Genomic DNA, 19,712 nt, shown 5'->3' with positions numbered 1-19,712 from the left:
TATATTAGTTATAGGCTACTTAAAACTATGAGCTTGACATACTTATGAAACACTTTTCATACTGATATAATACTCATCTAGGGAATAAAAAGGGTTTTCAATTAGAATTCTTTTTAGCTGATCTTTTATTTGTTAGTAGGAAGGGTTGTGAGACTTTTTGGTAGGGCATTAGCTAGCTTCAGCCCAGCATGAAGTGCATTTTTTTTCATATAAAGCTGTTCTGTGGCTATTTACATGGTATCTGAACTTTTGCCTTGTATTATATTGGTGCAGGTCACAGTTGAAATTTGGATTTATTGTTTTCACAAGCAATATAACTTTCAATATGTACACACCTATAATGGTAAGCACACCTAATTTTGGGAACAGATTTCAACATGATTCTCGAGGTTTGGCACCACAAATGATCCTGATAACTTTTTTCTGTAGTATTAATAATGTACTTAGGTTGGCTTGAGTTGTTGCACCCCATATTTCTACAGCATAGTTTAAGTTTGATGAGAATAGGGCATGATAAGCAGTTTTTAGTACACCCATGTCCTTACAATATTTGCTAATCATATTTATAGCAAACACATTCTTCGACAGCTTACATGCTAAGGAATCAATATGCATGTCCCATTTGAGGCTGTCCTGGATTGTAATTCCCAAGAACTTTGTCCATTTTTCCTTTTTACAATGGCATTCCCTATGGATAATTTCATGTCAAATTCTATTTGTTTCCTTGTCTTAAATTCCATCATTGCAGCCTTTGAAGCACTTACATTTAGATGGCTTTCATTAAAATACTTGACTATTTCATTATATTAAAAACAAAGATTCCAAGACTTACCAAGCGGGAAAGTGCCGGCAGACAGGCACATGAACAAAACACACAAACACACACACAGAATTACGAGCTTTCGCAACTGGCAGTTGCTTCGTCAGGAAAGAGGGAAGGAGAGGGAAAAATGAAAGGATGTGGGTTTTAAGGGAGAGGGTAAGGAGTCATTCCAATCCCGGGAGCGGAAAGACTTCCCTTAGGGGAAAAAAAGGACAGGTGTACACTCGCGCACACACACACACACACACACACACACACACACACACATATCCATCCGCACATACACAGACACAAGCAGACATACTTAAAAGGCCTTTTAAATATGTCTGCTTGTGTCTGTGTATGTGCGGATGGATATGTGTGTGTGTGCGGATGGATGTGTGTGTGTGTGTGTGTGTGTGAGTGTGAGTGTGAGTGTGTGTGTGTGTGTGTGTGTGTGTGTGTGTGTGTGTGTGTGTGTGTGTCTTTGTATTTACACACCATTGATGTGTCATCTGCATACAATATTTTTGTACAGTTAGGAGAACAATATATCAAGAACAGAAGGTGTTCCAAGACAGAACCTTGAGGTACTCCATATTTTATGTCTGTAATTTACATTTGTAAGACCCACTGTTTGTTTTAAGCAAGACAAATTGTTTTCTATTGCTCATATACGATTTTATTAGCTCATAGCCAGTTCCTCTGATACCCTGGTTCCATAGCTTGTCAAGTAATATGGTGATGTTGACACAATCAAAAGCTTTTTCTAGATCAAGGAACACTCCAGTTACATACTCCTTGTTCTCTATGGCCGTTATTATTTTGTCTATTAATTGTGCTTCTGCTACTGATGTTGACTTGTTTTTAATAAGGCCTTCTGATTTTCAAATATTAAATTGTGTTGACTCAAGAATGTCATTAGTCTAGTATAAATAACTTTCTCAACTACCTTCAAAAATGCAGGTAAGATTGAGATGGGGCGATAGTTTTCAATTTTAGATTTATCATCTTTCTTGTGAATAGGGTTACTTGTGCTATCTTTAGACTATCTGGGAAACAACCTGATGCAATTACATCATTTACTATTGTGGCCATGGCAGCAGATATGTTGTCTATGCATCTTTTCATTGTACAGATAGACAATCCATCATAGCCTGCTGATTTTGTATTTTTTAATGACATTACTATGTTTTTGACTTCCTTGTTATTGGTTGGGGCCAAGTATATGCTTTGTTTGATTGGAATGCCCCTACATTTATGCTGAAGATTCTTAAAATCGTCATTGACAGATTTTCCAACAGAAGAAAAGTACTCATTAAAAACATTTGCAATCTGACATTGACATTTCATGATATGCCCTTTATGGTTTATAGTAAAATCACTTGTTGATCTATCCTTACAATCCCTAAAGCTATTTATTACTTTCCAAACAGCTAAACCTGTGTTAGTAGAGTTTCTTAACATTGTGGCTACATATTTACTTTTAGTTTCTAGCAGAAGATCTTTATAGTAATCCTGATAGTTCTTAAATTTTACCTTTAGTCTATTATTATTGTTATTACTTATCATTGCATACTGGAAAAGTCTAAGTTTCTCTTTTGCTGTTTTAACTTCATGAGTTATCCAGTTATTTCTTTGTATCTTTTTGCAGTCATTAACTGTAAAGGTCATTTCTGGATATGAGACATTGAAGCAATAATAAAAATCTGATGAAAATTCACTGAAAGTAATGCTGTTTTTTTCACCACATTGTAAGCTTTTTAGCAAACTGTTGAAATCTTTAACATTGTCATCATTGGTCATTCTTTTTGCCACATATTGTTTCTCTTTTCTATTGACATGAAGATTTTCAGCTTCTATCAATACCTGTACTTCATGGTGATCAGAAATTGCAAGCTTCAGAACTGATGCACTGCATGTAAAGTGGGACATGTTAGTTATAATGTTGTCAATGCATGATTTTACACTATTGTCCTCTCTAGTGGTCTTGTTTATCAGAAATGTTAAGTTAAATTCAGCTAGTATTAGCATTAGTTTTTTAGATACAGAGTCAATGGACAGCAAGTCAATGTTTATATCTCCAGTTAGTATTATGTTAACCCAGCCACTTTTATTGCAGTGTTTACTGTCAATGTCAACAAGAAGGTCATTAAGAACATCAAAGAAACTATCTAGGCTACCAGATGGAGGTCTATATAGGCCTATAATAATTAAGTTCTCTTTCCCCCACTTATAATTAATTGCTGCTAGTTCTATTACACCCTCAATGCTGAAAGTACTTACATCTATTACGCAATAATACTACCACTGGCTGCAAAGATAGCTACCCCACCACCACGTTTCTCTTTTATACTGAAGGCAGAGAAAAAGTTCATGGAAAGTGGCTTACATACACTAATTATCTCATCTGTGTACCAGTGTTTACTTATAACTAAAACATCAGGCTTATCAATTGCTGCAATGGTATCCAACTCGTTGTGCTTATTGCCAAGACTTTGAAAGTTCTGCTGAATTAATTTGAAAGTAAGTTTGGATTTTTGAACGCTTGATGGACGTGTCACCCTACCAGAACCACTCATACATTTATCCCTAAAAAGGAAATATCAGTTGACAGAGTGAGTTTGGTATTTTTCACTATCCATTTATTCAAGTTGGTCTGTTTCCATGTACTGGGAGCCTGGGAAGAATCAGCTTTACCTGATGTTTTCAGCAGCCATTTTTCCAATGTCGTCTGTCTATACCCATTCCTGCAGTCTTCTTGTGTTGTGGAGCACTCATTCTTCGAATGTGTGTGTTTTGAGTATACGTTGTTCCTAGCATTTACAAATGATGGACACTAAGTGACTTTTTCTGCGCCGATTGAGGTGAAGGCCATGACTGGTGTAAAGATCTCTACTAAAATGTTGCACATTAACCATTTGTACATTTGCTTAATTGTTGCAAATTTCTGCATATTGACTGTTTGTATATGCTACTGCCCTGTTTACACACGAGAATTGGGGCAAGTCATACCTGTGTGGAATTTCGAGAACAATGATGTTTGAGTCATTTAGATGGTTTAGGGCAGATTTTAGGGCATTAACAGCACGCGAACCATCGTTGTGTGCGACATCATTTGCACCACCACATATTACAATGAAGTCTTCCTTCATTGTCTTTCGAGAGATATTGTTTACAGTTGAAAGCACTTGGTCAAGACGAGTGCCAGGTTTAATAAAACCTGAAGCATTTACTTCACTGTTTACGCTTTTTATTTCGTGTGCAAGGCCTCTAAGATGAATATCACCCATTAAACATATGTTTATTCTTCTTGCTGCATTTGCGGTGTTAGTTAAATTAACTGTCATCTTGAATGTTGAATTTACCTTGCTTCTGTTTACGAGTGACGGTTTTGGCTGGCGAGGTGCCACATTTTGCTTAATAACAGGCATTTCTTTCAGATGGTGCACGATTTTATCTTTTGTAGATAGGCCTACCGTTTTTTGGAGGACGGCAGGAGAATTTATTACTAAAGACAACGAAATGATTGCACTATGGTACACCCAGAATGTGTTGGAAAACTTGAAATGGCGACGAAATCTTCGGTCACTGTGTACACTTTATTTCTGTTGAATTCACTTACGCCCTGCTTGGTGGTTTTTAATTTTATATGATCATTTTCAAGACATTTGAGTCTATCAGCTAACACTTTGTTTTCTGCCAGGGATCTGCGCACAATTTCTTGCAACGAATTAATAGTTTCAACTAGTTTTGCTTTGTCAGGATGGACTTCACATGTTACACACTTACATTTTGATCTGGATGATTTTTCACTGTGAGTTTTTTGCGTGGCACTAGACTTGAAACTTTGCAAAGCACTTTTGTTCATCATCTTCTTGCTATTGATGCCGGATAACATTTGAAAATTTGAAATAGCTGGAGGCACAAATTCACTAAACTTCTCAATCGCCCCCATATCTTCTGGAACAGTGCAACTAAACTAAATAGAGCATTTATTCAGCAGATGTGAACTGTAAGAATATTTTGTAAAGTAGTTAATCACACATTAAGCAGAGGTCTCTTTAAAAACCTTTGAATTCTTACACTCCCTTTGAAGTATGTTAACTCCTTAATGTTCCTTCTTTACTATTTGTATAATAACAAAAATCAGTTTTGGCTAAATCTTGATTTGACAATCACAATACAAGACACAAAAACAGTTTTGTTTGCCTCCTTGGTTAGGATTCAGAGTGGAGCTATGTACTGTTGTGCTAAGTTGTTCAGCAAGTTCCCATCTAACATAATATAGTAAAAAATTGAAAACAATAACCAGATTCAAGTAAAACTCAAAACATGTCCCATTATCCACTCTTTTCTCACTCTCATGTGATTATTTAGATTCAAGGACTGGAAATTCCTATTAGTTACAAGACAGTTAACAGTGTTCATTGTAAAGGGCAAGTAGTTGTGTACTATAGACAACCTACTGCTTTTACAGGTGTGGGTATCCACTTACTTTGAGAAACACCTGTGGCAACATGTAAATACACTCCTGGAAATTGAAATAAGAACACCATGAATTCATTGTCCCAGGAAGGGGAAACTTTATTGACACATTCCTGGGGTCAGATACATCACATGATCACACTGACAGAACCACAGGCACATAGACACAGGCAACAGAGCATGCACAATGTCGGCACTAGTACAGTGTATATCCACCTTTCGCAGCAATGCAGGCTGCTATTCTCCCATGGAGATGATCGTAGAGATGCTGGATGTAGTCCTGTGGAATGGCTTACCATGCCATTTCCACCTGGCACCTCAGTTGGACCAGCATTCGTGCTGGACGTGCAGACTGCGTGAGACGACGCTTCATCCAGTCCCAAACATGCTCAATGGGGGACAGATCCGGAGATATTGCTGGCCAGGGTAGTTGACTTACACCTTCTAGAGCACATTGGGTGGCACGGGATACATGCGGACGTGCATTGTCCTGTTGGAACAGCAAGTTCCCTTGCCAGTCTAGGAATGGTACAACGATGGGTTCGATGACGGTTTGGATGTACCGTGCACTATTCAGTGGCCCCTCGACGATCACCAGAGGTGCACGGCCATTGTAGGAGATCGTTCCCCTCACCATGATGCCGGGTGTTGGCCCTGTGTGCCTCGGTCGTATGCAGTCCTGATTGTGGCGCTCACCTGCACGGCGCCAAACACGCATACGACCATCATTGGCACCAAGATAGAAGCGGCTCTCATCGCTGAAGACGACACGTCTCCATTCGTCCCTCCATTCACGCCTGGCGTGACACCACTGGAGGCGGGCTGCACGATGTTGGGGCGTGAGCGGAAGACGGCCTAATGGTGTGCGGGACCGTAGCCCAGCTTCATGGAGAAGGTTGCGAATGGTCCTCGCCGATACCCCAGGAGCAACAGTGTCCCTACTTTGCTGGGAAGTGGCGGTGCGGTCCCCTACCTCACTGTGTAGGATCCTACGGTCCTGGCGTGCATCCGTGCGTCGCTGCGGTCCAGTCCCAGGTTGCCGGGCATGTGCACCTTCCGCCGACCACTGGCGACAACATCGATGTACTGTGGAGACCTCATGCCCCACGTGTTGAGCAATTCGGCGGTACGTCCACCCGGCTTCCCGCATGCCCACTATACGCCCTCACTCAAAGTCTGTCAACTGCACATACGGTTCACGTCCACGCTGTCGCGGCATGCTACCAGTGTTAAAGACTGCGATGGAGCTCCGTATGCCACGGCAAACTGGCTGACACTGACAGCGGCGGTGCACAAATGCTGCGCAGCTAGCGCCATTCGACGGCCAACACCGCAGTTCCTGGTGTGTCCGCTGTGCCGTGCGTGTGATCATTGCTTGTACAGCCCTCTCGCAGTGTCCGGAGCAAGTATGGTGGGTCTGACACACCGGTGTCAATGTGTTCTTTTTTCCATTCCAAGGAGTGTATTAAGCTACTAATTTGTAAGCAACGGCAGCTGTTAAATATAATTAAGGAAGCAGCTGCTTTTTGCAAAGAAGTGTCTTTAAGTCTATTTACTAGATTAGTTGAAATAATCAGAAACGGTTTGTAGTAGTATACTGATAGAAATTCACTGTGAATGAAATTTACAGATTAAGAATCTACGATTGTGTTGCCTTTAGTTAATGCATGATATAATTTGTTCCACATCTCTGGAGACTGTACTTCTGAATGAGATGTATGCAACATTATGAATGAAAGAATACAACTTGTGAACTGTTTTTGTTTTTGTCAATTCTTGGCTACAATAGCCTTTGAATTACGTCATGTACTTTAGTACATACACATTTAAATGTTTTGGTAAGCTTTCTTAATAATGTGCAAATGAAAAAAAACATAAATTTATTACACAACATCAGTATATCAGTTAGTTTATAAATATCTATTAGGTTTTGTTTTTTCCTAAGGTGTTCCACATCCTCAAGAATCTGCTCACTATGGGTCTATGGAAGAAACAGTGTATCTCATGTAATTTAATCCTGTTCATTGTTCACAAAGGAGCTCAGTACTCTGATAAAAATTTAAACTATTTTAAAGCACTGTCGTAACAGTCCTTTGTGTAACTTAATTGAACATCTAAAATGTTGAAGCACACATGCCTGTTTCACTCTTGTGAAAGAACACAACATAATAAGACCACATAGCTAAACAAGCAAGGTTTCTTTCACTTTTTACATGCAGAAGCTTAGTATTTTACATAGCTGCTCACCCTAGAATATAAACTGCCTTAAGATATTTTGATAATATAATGTAAATGGACAGATTAAAAAAAAAAACATCCACTCACCAAGCAGCAGCAGGGGCGCACGAGCACGAATGCGCACACACACACACACACATTTCCTCCTCCTGACGGAAGAGTTTAAGGGGAAGGAAGAGAGGTGAAGGAGAAGGACTAGAGAGGTTTAGCGAAAGGGATACAGTTTAGAAAAGTCACCCAGAACCCTGGATCAGGGGAGACTTACCAGACGGGATGAAAAGGAAAGACTGATTGACTGAACAATCAGTCGTTCCTTCTCATCCCATCTGGTATGTCTCCCCTGACTCTGCTAAGTGACTTTTCTAAACTGTATCCCTTTCCCTAAACCTCAACAGTCATTTCCCTTCAGCCCTCTTCCTTCCCCTTCAACTCTTCCACCAGAAGAAGGAACCTTTTGAAAGTTCAATTCTTCAGAGTGTGTGTGTGTGTGTGTGTGTGTGTGTGTGTGTGTGTCCTGCTGCCGCTTGGTGAGTAGATTTCTTTTTTATCTGTTCATTTACATTGTATTATCAATAACTGATTACTTTCATTGTTAAGATATTTTGAGTTTTTAGAACCAGGGCTATATTTCAGGGGGGTCTTAATGTTTTAGAATAAGGCATTCTTATTAGACATAAGCAGAAATTCTGAGGTCATCAGGATTTGATATTAATGCTAGTAGTTCCTTGATGTGGCATGTACAGTGTATCAGAGAGTCTTTCTTTTTGTATAATCTGACTTGTTCTTCACTCACGAAGGTTTCCCTCTGACTTGGGCTTCATGGTGTGTGGTGAACATTTATTTGCATCAAAGTATGCATATGCGCGCTGTATGCAAATATCCGTTACTGATAGAATGGGATTGTCAGGATCAGTAAATAATGCACTTGAATATCTGAAACTAGCCTTTACAAATAGTTTCAGGTACATTAATATGTCACTCACTTCACCAAAAAAAAAAAAATAACTTCCACAATAAAATCTTTAAAAACAAAGCATTCTAGTGGTTACAATGGAATATCAACAAAGTTAATTAATGCATGTTATAGTGAGTTTAGTACAATTCTAAGTTACTTGTGTAACCAGTCAATTATAACTGGGACATTTCCTCACTGGTTAAAATATGCAGATGTTAAGCCTCCATTCAGGAAAGGGGATAAAGAGGTACCATCAAACTACAGACCAATTTCACTTTTGCCAGCATTCTTAAAAATCTTAGAAGAAATAATGTACAGGCAGCTTCTCAACCATCTGACCACAAATAACATATTATCAAGAACACAGTTTGGATTTCTGAAGGGTTCCGATATCGAGAAGGCTATTTACACCTACAATGAAAATGTACTTAATTCATTAAATAACAAATTATAAGCTGCAGGCATTTTCTGTGATTTGTCAAAGGCATTTGACTGTGTTAACCACAACATCCTTTTAAATACATTAGTATTCTATGGTGTCACAGGCAGTGCTGCAAAATGGTTCAAGTCATACCTCGCTAACAGGAAACAAAGGGTGTCAGTGCAAGGAACTAATGAATTAAGTCATCAGTCATCATCAGAATGGGAAGAAATTACATTTGGTGTCCCACAAGGATCCATCTTAGAGCCATTGCTTTTTCTTGTGTACATTAATGATCTCTCATCAGTTACACTGCCAGAAGCAGAGTTTGTTTTGTTTGCAGATGATACAAGTATTGTCATAAATAGTATGTTGGGTGTAGTTCTAAAAAGATCTGCTAATGATATATTCATAGATATTAATAAATGGTTTAAAGCCAACTCACTAACATTAAGCTTTGAAAAGACTCACTATATGCAATTCAGAACCTGTTAGAGATTTCTGTCCAGCATATGCATGAAGTATGAAGAAGAGCAGATAGAAGAGGTTGAAAGTCTTAAATTCCAGGGATTACAACTTGATAATAAACTCAGTGTGGAGGAGCACACCACAGAACTGCAGAAATGCCTTAACAAATCTGTATTTGCAATTCAAGTGTTAGCAGACATAGGCGACATAAAAGTGAAAAATCTTGCATACTTTGCCTACTTTCATTCCATAATGTTATATGGTATAATATTTTGGGGTAACTCTTCAAGTGAAACAAAAGTTTTCAGAGTCCAAAAGTGTGTAATATGTATTATTTGTGGGATAAATTCACAGACGTCCTGTAGAAACCTCTTCAAAGAACTGAGTATGCTAACTTCTGCCTCTCAGTATATTTACTCCTTAATGAAATTTGTGCTAAATAATATATCTCTTTTTGCAACAAACAGCTCAGTTCATACATACAATACCAGAGACAAAAATGATCTGCACAAGGACTTAAAAGCACTTACTTTAGTTCAAAAAGGGGTCCACTACTTAGGAACACTCATCTTCAATAATTTGCCAGCAAAGACAAAAAATTAGTTACAAATAAAGGTCAGTTGAAAAGGAGCCAACTCCTCCTACTCCAATGACGAATTTTTTTAATAGAAACAAATGATGTATTGTATATATTCATCCTATTAGTATTGTTATTTCAACTTAAAAAAAGAAAAATTGACATGTTCCACATCCACGAGGACGTCCTCAGCACAGATCTATGGAACGAAAAACTAATCTAATCTAATCTCCATTGCTGAAATGTTTCATATCATCATTACATGATAATAACAGATTGAAGGTGTATTCTTTGAAAAAATTGTCAAAATAATCACTGAAGTCTAAACGATTAAAAATGTATTCATAGAGTGTAGTATTTCAAATTCATACTACTTATTAATTTCTGTGTGAAGAGTGTTTAAATAAGTTTGCATCTTATACCATAGTTGACAATTTTGACATGTCAAGCAGATGCAGGAATTATGCAAGGGAATAATAATAAATCTTGACAGTTAATAATCTGTTGTAATAATAAAATCTATTGACTGGTTAGCTATAAAGTCAATTGCTCCACTGACGCAGTCTATAGGAGCAGAAAAAAGGTAGAATGAATGGAAAAACTGTACATGCAAACTCTTGAGATGATGGTCATTAAAATTTCAAAGATGTTAATAAACTGCTTTAAGATTGAAAGTCACTGACTGGTTTGCTAAGCAGTCCATTACCATAGAAAGAGTGAAACAAGAAAACAAAAATAATGGAAGTTGAATTAACCAGTAAATGAAATCCATTGGACACTGAAAGAAATGGAAGTCAAGGAAGGAAACAGATCAAATGGTGCTAACAAGTACAGTGACAAGGCAATATACTAAAGGTGGTGGCTCAGTAAGGGGCAATCACAGAAGAGAACAGATGTTCTTAAAGGATATTAAAAGAGGTAAAAAGGTAACTGAAGATGAAAAAGGTGAAAAGAGGTAAAAAGTAATGTTAAAAGATAAATATGATATATTAGACACTGAAGGAAACTATACAGACAAAGAACCGGGAAGGATGAGTATATCATCATTACAGGTATAAACTGTAGGACAATACCATTTTTTCAAAATGTTGATATTCTGATGTTACAATGTAACAGGGAATCTGAAGGTAGTAAGCAAGTTTCTTGTTATCATAATGTATTGGTAATCACTATACAAGAATCCATTGCAATGAAAATATATAATAGGTCAAATTGAGAGTCAAAGTACGACCTCTGCCCTCTGCAGGCAGTTTTCTACTGGCTGAATGATCAAAGAATTCTGGTAACAGAATTATCCTTTGAATATAAAAAGATAGTGTTCTATGTATTTTGTATTTACATCACCTGTTACACAGTTTTCACATTCTGTGATATGTCAATTTGAAGGTTACTTCTTTTCATTTCAAATATAACACACTGGATTAATGCACAGAGTTTCTTATGTTATGTATATTACATTATTTTGTAGGCAACTGGGGATGCACTATTTAGTCTCCCAGCTTTTGAGACTTCACAACTGTGGTCAGATAAATTTCCTACTTACTTGTACAGTTTTGAACACAAAGGGAAGCAGAAAGGTGGACCTGAGTTTCTCACTGGTCTTCCATTAGTCCAACAGACACTGACACCAGCTCCCAATGAAGGTATGTACAACTATTTTACTTGCTAGAATTTAAAGCTCTTTACGTTGTACAAATTGGAGAAGGAGGCATAAGTTAAGATAGTGATGTAAACAATGTCAAACTCTTTTTCAGTAAAATAATACTCGAATGCCTTTTTGTGCTGGTACTGCAAACAGCTGAAAGCAAGGGGAATCTACAGCCATAATTTTTCCCAAGGGCATGCAGCTTTACTGCATGGGTAAATGACGATGGCGTCCTCTTGGGTAAAATATTCTGGAGGTAAAATAGTCCCCCATTCTGATCTCCAGACAGGTACTACTCAGGAGGACATCATTATCAGGTGAAACAAAACTGGTGTTTTATGGGTGGAGTGTGAAATGTCAAATCTCTTAATAAGGCATGTAGGTTAGAAAATTTAAAAAGGGAAATGGATAGGTTAAAGTTAGATGTAGTGGGATTAGAGAAGTGCGATGGCAGGAGGAACAAGACTACTGGTCAAGTGAATACAGGGTTATAAATACAAAATCAAATAGGGGTAATGCAGGAGTAGGTATAATAATGAATAAAAAAATAGGAACATGGCTAAGCTACTGTGAACAGCATAGTGAATGCATTATTGTAGCCAAGATAGACTTGAAACCCATGCCTACCACAGTAGTACAAGTTCATTTGCCAACTAGCTCTGCAGGTGATGAAGAGATTGAAGAAATGTATGATGCCATAAAAGAAATTATTCAGATAGTTAAGAGAGATGAAAATTTAATAGTCATATGGGACTGTAATACGATAGCAGGAAAAGGAAGAGAAGGAAAAGTAGTAGGTGAATGTGGATCGAGGGTAAGGAATGAAAGAGAAAGCCACCTGGTAGAATTTTGCACAGAGCATAACCTAATCATAGCCAACACTTGGTTTAAGAATTATGAAAGAAGGTTGTATATGTGGAAGAGTCCTGGAGACACTGGAAGGTTTCAGATAGATTATATAATAGTAATACAAGGCTTTAGGAACCAGGTTTTAAATTGTAAGACATTTCCAGGAGCAGTTGTGGACTCTGACCACAATCTACTGGTTATGAACTGTAGATTAAAACTCAAGAAACTGCAAAATGGTAGTAATTTCAGTAGATGGGACCTGGATAAACTGAAAGAACCAGACGTTGTAGAAAGTTTCAGAGAGAGCATTAGGGAATGATTGACAAGAACAGGGGAAAGAAATACAGTAGAAGAAGAATAGGTAGCTTTAAGAGATAAAATAGTGAAGGCAGTAGAGGATAAATTACATAAAAAGGCAAGAGCTAGTAGAAAGTTTTGGGTAACAAAAGAGACATTGAATTTAACTGATGAAAGGGGAAAACATAAAAATGCAGCAAATGAAGCAGGCAAAAAGGAATACAAATTTCTACAAAATGAGATGAACAGGAAATGCAAAATGGCTAAGCAGGGATGACTAGAGGACAAATGCAAGCATCTAGATGCATATATCATTAGGGGTAAGATAGATATTGCCTACAGGAAAACTAAAGAGACCTTTGGGGAAAAGAGAAACACCTGTATGAATGTCAAGAGCTAGGATGGAAAACAAGTCCTAAGCAAAGAAGGGAAGCAGAAAGGTGGAAGGAGTATACAGAAGATCTATACAAGGCAATGTATTTGAGGGTGATATTATGGAAATGGAAGAGGATGTAGATGAAGATGAAATGGGAGGTATGATATTGTATGAATAATTTGATGGAACAATTAAAGAGCTAAGTCAAAACAAAGGCCCAAGAGTAGACAACATTCCATTAGAACTACTGACAGCCTCGGGAGAGCCAGCCCTGACAAAACTCTACCCTCTGTTGAGCAAGATGTATGAGACAGGCAAAATACCCTCAGATTTCTAGAGGAATATAATACACTCCTGGAAATGGAAAAAAGAACACATTGACACCGGTGTGTCAGACCCACCATACTTGCTCCGGACACTGCGAGAGGGCTGTACAAGCAATGATCACACGCACGGCACAGCGGACACACCAGGAACCGCGGTGTTGGCCGTCGAATGCCGCTAGCTGCGCAGCATTTGTGCACCGCCACCGTCAGTGTCAACCAGTTTGCCGTGGCATACGGAGCTCCATCGCAGTCTTTAACACTGGTAGCATGCCGTGACAGCGTGGACGTGAACCGTATGTGCAGTTGACGGACTTTGAGCGAGGGCGTATAGTGGGCATGCGGGAGGCCGGGTGGACGTACCGCCGAATTGCTCAACACGTGGGGCGTGAGGTCTCCACAGTACATCGATGTTGGCGCCAGTGGTCGGCGGAAGGTGCACGTGCCCGTCGACCTGGGACCGGACCGCAGCGACGCACGGATGCACGCCAAGACCGTAGGATCCTACGCAGTGCCGTAGGGGACCGCACCGCCACTTCCCAGCAAATTAGGGACACTGTTGCTCCTGGGGTATCGGCGAGGACCATTCGCAACCGTCTCCATGAAGCTGGGCTACGGTCCCGCACACCGTTAGGCCATCTTCCGCTCACGCCCCAACATCGTGCAGCCCGCCTCCAGTGGTGTTGCGACAGGCGTGAATGGAGGGACGAATGGAGACATGTCATCTTCAGCGATGAGAGTCGCTTCTGCCTTGGTGCCAATGATGGTCGTATGCGTGTTTGGCGCCGTGCAGGTGAGCGCCACAATCAGGACTGCATACGACTGAGGCACACAGGGCCAACACCCGGCATCATGGTGAGGGGAGCGATCTCCTACACTGGCCGTACACCTCTGGTGATCGTCGAGGGGACACTGAATAGTGCACGGTACATCCAAACCGTCATCGAACCCATCATTCTACCATTTCTAGACCCGCAAGGGAACTTGCTGTTCCAACAGGACAATGCACGTCCGCATGTATCCCGTGCCACCCAATGTGCTCTAGAAGGTGTAAGTCAACTATCCTGGCCAGCAATATCTCCGGATCTGTCCCCCATTGAGCATGTTTGGGACTGGATGAAGCGTCGTCTCACGCGGTCTGCACGTCCAGCACGAACGCTGGTCCAACTGAGGCGCCAGGTGGAAATGGCATGGTAAGCCGTTCCACAGGACTACATCCAGCATCTCTACGATCGTCTCCATGGGAGAATAGCAGCCTGCATTGCTGCAAAAGGTGGATATACACTGTACTAGTGCCGACATTGTGCATGCTCTGTTGCCTGTGTCTATGTGCCTGTGGTTCTGTCAGTGTGATCATGTGATGTACCTGACCCCAGGAATGTGTCAATAACATTTCCCCTTCCTGGGACAATGAATTCACGGTGTTCTTATTTCAATTTCCAGGAGTGTAATTCCAATCACAAAGAAAGCAGGCATAGACAGATGTGATAATTACCAAATTATCAGTTTAATAACTCACGGCTGCAAAATACTAACACAAATCCTTTACAGACATCTACATCTACATCTACATCCGTACTCCGCAAGCCACCTGACGGTGTGTGGCGGAGGGTACCCTGAGTACCTCTATCGGTTCTCCCTTCTATTCCAGTCTCGTATTGTACGTGGAAAGAAGGATTGTCGGTATGCTTCTGTGTGGGCTCTAATCTCTCTGATTTTATCCTCATGGTCTCTTCGCGAGATATACGTAGGAGGGAGCAATATACTGCTTGACTCTTCGGTGAAGGTATGTTCTCGAAACTTCAACAAAAGCCCGTACCGAGCTACTGAGCGTCTCTCCTGCAGAGTCTTCCACTGGAGTTTATCTATCATCTCCGTAACGCTTTCGCAATTACTAAATGATCCTGTAACGAAGCGCGCTGCTCTCCGTTGGATCTTCTCTATCTCTTCTATCAACCCTACCTGGTGCGGATCCCACACTGCTGAGCAGTATTCAAGCATTGGGCGAACAAGCGTACTGTAACCTACTTCCTTTGTTGTCGGATTGCATTTCCTTAGGATTCTTCCAATGAATCTCAGTCTGGCATCTGCTTTACCGACGATCAACTTTATATGATCATTCCATTTTAAATCACTCCTAATGTGTACTCCCAGATAATTTATGGAATTAACTGCTTCCAGTTGCTGACCTGCTATTTTGTAGCTAAATGATAAGGGACCTATCTTTCTATGTATTCGCATCACATTACACTTCGCTACATTGAGATTCAATTGCCATTCCGTGCACCATGCGTCAATTCGCTGCAGATCCTCCTGCATTTCAGTACAATTTTCCATTGTTGCAACCTCTCGATACACCACAGCATCATCTGCAAAAAGCCTCAGTGAACTTCCGATGTCATCCACCAGGTCATTTATGTATATTGTGAATAGCAACGGTCCTATGACACTCCCCTGCGGCACACCTGAAATCACTCTTACTTCGGATGACTTCTCTCCATTGAGAATGACGTGCTGCGTTCTGTTATCTAGGAACTCCTCAATCCAATCACACAATTGATCTGATAGTCCGTATGCTCTTACTTTGTTCATTAAACGACTATGGGGAACTGTGTCAAACGCCTTGAGGAAGTCAAGAAACACGGCATCTACCTGTGAACCCGTGTCTAAGGCCCTCTGAGTCTCGTGGACGAATAGCGCGAGCTGGGTTTCACACGATCGTCTTTTTTGAAACCCATGCTGATTCCTACAGAGTAGATTTCTAGTCTCCAGAAAAGACATTATACTCGAACATAATACGTGTTCCAAAATTCTACAACTGATCGACGTTAGAGATATAGGTCTATAGTTCTGCACATCTGTTCGACGTCCCTTCTTGAGAACGGGGATGACCTGTGCCCTTTTCCAATCCTTTGGAACGCTTCGCTCTTCTAGAGACCTACGGTACACCGCTGCAAGAAGGGGGGCAAGTTCCTTCGCGTACTCTGTGTAAAATCGAACTGGTATCCCATCAGGACCAGCGGCCTTTCCTCTTTTGAGCGATTTTAATTGTTTCTCTATCCCTCTGTCGTCTACTTCGATATCTACCATTTTGTCAACTGTGCGACAATCTAGAGAAGGAAGCACAGTGCAGTCTTCCTCTGTGAAACAGCTTTGGAAGAAGACATTTAGTAATTCGGCCTTTAGTCTGTCATCCTCTGTTTCAGTACCATTTTGGTCACAGAGTGTCTGGACATTTTGTTTTGATCCACCTACCGCTTTGACATAGGACCAAAATTTCTTAGGATTTTCTGCCAAGTCAGTACATAGAACGTTACTTTCGAATTCATTGAAAGCCTCTCGCATAGCCCTCCTCACACTACATTTCGCTTCGCGTAATTTTTGTTTGTCTGCAAGGCTTTGGCTATGTTTATGTTTGCTGTGAAGTTCCCTTTGCTTCCGCAGCAGTTTTCTAACTCGGTTGTTGTACCACGGTGGCTCTTTTCCATCTCTTACGATCTTGCTTGGCACATACTCATCTAACGCATATTGTACCATGGTTTTGAACTTTGTCCACTGATCCTCAACACTATCTGCACTTGAGACAAAACTTTTGTGTTGAGCCGTCAGGTACTCTGTAATCTGCTTTTTGTCACTTTTGCTAAACAGAAAAATCTTCCTACCTTTTTTAATATTTCTATTTACGGCTGAAATCATCGACGCAGTAACTGCTTTATGATCGCTGATTCCCTGTTCTGCATTAACTGATTCAAATAGTTCGGGTCTGTTTGTCACCAGAAGGTCTAATATGGAAAAACTGATGGAAGCTGACCTCAGGGAATATCAGTTTGGATTCCTTAGAAATGTTGGAACACATGAGGCAGTACTGAGCCTATGACTTACCTTAGAAGATAGATTAAGGAAAGGCAAACCTATTTTTCTAGCATTTGCAGACTTAGATAAATTTTTTGACAATGTTGACTGAAATATTCTCTTTCAAATTCTGAAGTGTTGGGGTAAAATACAGGGAGCAAAACACTGTTTACAATTTGAACTGAAATCAGATGGCAGTTATTAGAGTCGAGGGGCTTGAAAGGAAGTGAGACAGGATTGTAGCCTATCCCCGATGTTATTCAATCTGTATATTGAGCAAGCAGTAAAGGAATCAAAAGAAAAATTTGGAGTAGGAATTAAAATCCATGGAGAAGAAACAAAAACTTTGAGGTTTGCTGGGAACACTGTAATTTTGTTAGACAGCAAAGGAGTTGGAACAGCTGCTGAACAGAATGGACACAGTGTCTTGAAAGGAGGATATAAGATGAACATCAAAAAGAGTCAAACGAGGATAATGGAATGTAGTTGAATTAAATTAGGTGATGCTGGGAGAATTAGATTAGGAAATGAGAGACTTAAAGTAGTAGATAAGTTTTGCTATTTGGGGAGCAAAGAACTGATGATGGTCCACGTAGAGAGGATATAAAATGTAGACTGGCTATGGCAAGGAAAGTGTTTCTGAAGAAGAGAAATTTGTTAACATTGAGTACAGATTTAAGTGTCAGGAAGTCCTTTCTAAAAGTATTTGTATGCAGTGTAGCCATATACAGAAATGAAACATGGACGATAAATATTTCAGACAAGAAGATAACAGAAGCTTTTGAAATGTGGTGCTATGGAAGAATGCTGAAGATTTGATGGATAGTTCGCATAACTAATGAGGTACTGAATAGAAATGGGGAGAAAAGAAATTTGTGACACAACGTGACTAGAAGAAAGGATTGGTTGATAGGACACATTCTGAGGCATCAAGGGATCACCAATTTAGTACTGGAGATAAGCTTGGAGGAGACCAAGAGATGAAAGCAATAAGCAGATTCAGAAGGATTTAGGTTGCAGTCGTTACATGGAGATGAACAAGCTTGCACAGGATAGAGTAGCATGGAGAGCTGGACTGAAGTCCACAACAACAACAACAACAACAACACTTGAATGAAAAGATAAGATTTTATTAACTCTAATGATAGTAGTGGCTTAAAAACTTTTAAATGTTTAAGTGTGTTGACTTCTCAGCTTTTATAATGTTTACTCACTCAGTAAGCAAGACAGAAAATATACAAATTGAAAATGGCACTGAGGCAAAAGATCATTCTGTGCACTGTCTTATCTTGATTTTTTTTAGAAATATTTTCTTTAGGCCTAATAACATTATTTTTATTGCTATCATCAGCATCTTCAGATCTCCATATTTCCTTGTAAAAACATTGGTACATTTATGAATTACATTTACTTCTAGCATAATATCTTCACTTCTTTTATTTTATGTGTACCAAATTCAGAGTCATTGGACATATATGACTGCGCTGTTAGTATAAATTCATTACTACTTGATGTAACTCCAGTTGTTTCGGGTCACTTTCAAGAATGATAATGAAATTTTGATTTTACCATTTTGGCCTGTGCATATGTCACAGTACATCTATTAAATGTGTTTAGTGACTCATTTTTCCATGCTTTGTTGGACATAGTGCAATCTTTTGTGATTGCCCATGTGCTCCACTCTTCTATATGGACCGCATTTAATTTGTTCCATTATGTATAACTATAAAAATATGTTGTGACCTCAACATATCCCAGAAAATTTTAATTTTGAGAATAACTGAATCATCAACAAATCTGAGGAATTAAGTAAAAGTTTCTCCAACTTAAACTTTGTATCAAATTAATCAGCAACATTTTTGTATACACACTTGTATTTCCTCAACTCTTTCTGTGACAATTTGCGTACCATTCACAAAGATTGTGTGATATCTTTATTATGCAATAAAAATGCATCTCAGCACTTATGACCTATTGAATTGGGGACACCTCCATAGTAGTATGTTGGCCTTATGAGAGTGGAGACTCATTGTAGCATATATTCTGACACCAATGGCACTGGAATCCATGAATAGTCAACTGCCATCCATTGATCACAGAAGCAGGTTGGAGTGGGTTCAAAGATGCACACATCTCAACAAATGGTGTCCCATATGTGTTCAGTAGGGTTGATAAGAGCAACACAGGCAATTTCTGTCTGGAATGTTCCTCAAATCATTCTGACACAATACAGAAGGAATGGAGTGATCCATCACCTTGCAAAAGGTACAGGCTGCCTGTAGGGTGCTGTACATGAACAAATAGTCTGCTGGTGAAAACTGATGGCAGACGTAACAAGGATCTCACTATGTCCCATATAAACCTGTCCAACATCAAAATATATCCAGCAATTGTCTGAATGGTGTTCTGTTGGGAATCAGA

General features: G+C 39.6%; 1 protein-coding gene across 1 annotated transcript in view; it reads left to right on the top strand.

Moving 5' to 3' along the window:
- Positions 1 to 19,712, top strand: part of LOC126330110 (carboxylesterase 4A) — a 197,063-nt gene that overhangs the window by 145,084 nt on the left and 32,267 nt on the right. Inside the window, exon 9 of the mRNA XM_049996332.1 lies at positions 11,418 to 11,592. Within this exon, the coding sequence (XP_049852289.1) occupies positions 11,418 to 11,592 (175 nt within the window). The remainder of the gene's footprint in view (positions 1 to 11,417; positions 11,593 to 19,712) is intronic.

This window comes from Schistocerca gregaria, chromosome 2 (assembly GCF_023897955.1).
Source record: "Schistocerca gregaria isolate iqSchGreg1 chromosome 2, iqSchGreg1.2, whole genome shotgun sequence".
NCBI lineage: Eukaryota > Metazoa > Arthropoda > Insecta > Orthoptera > Acrididae > Schistocerca > Schistocerca gregaria.
Note: the sequence above shows the minus strand (reverse complement) of the source record. Positions and strands in the feature narration are given on the sequence as shown.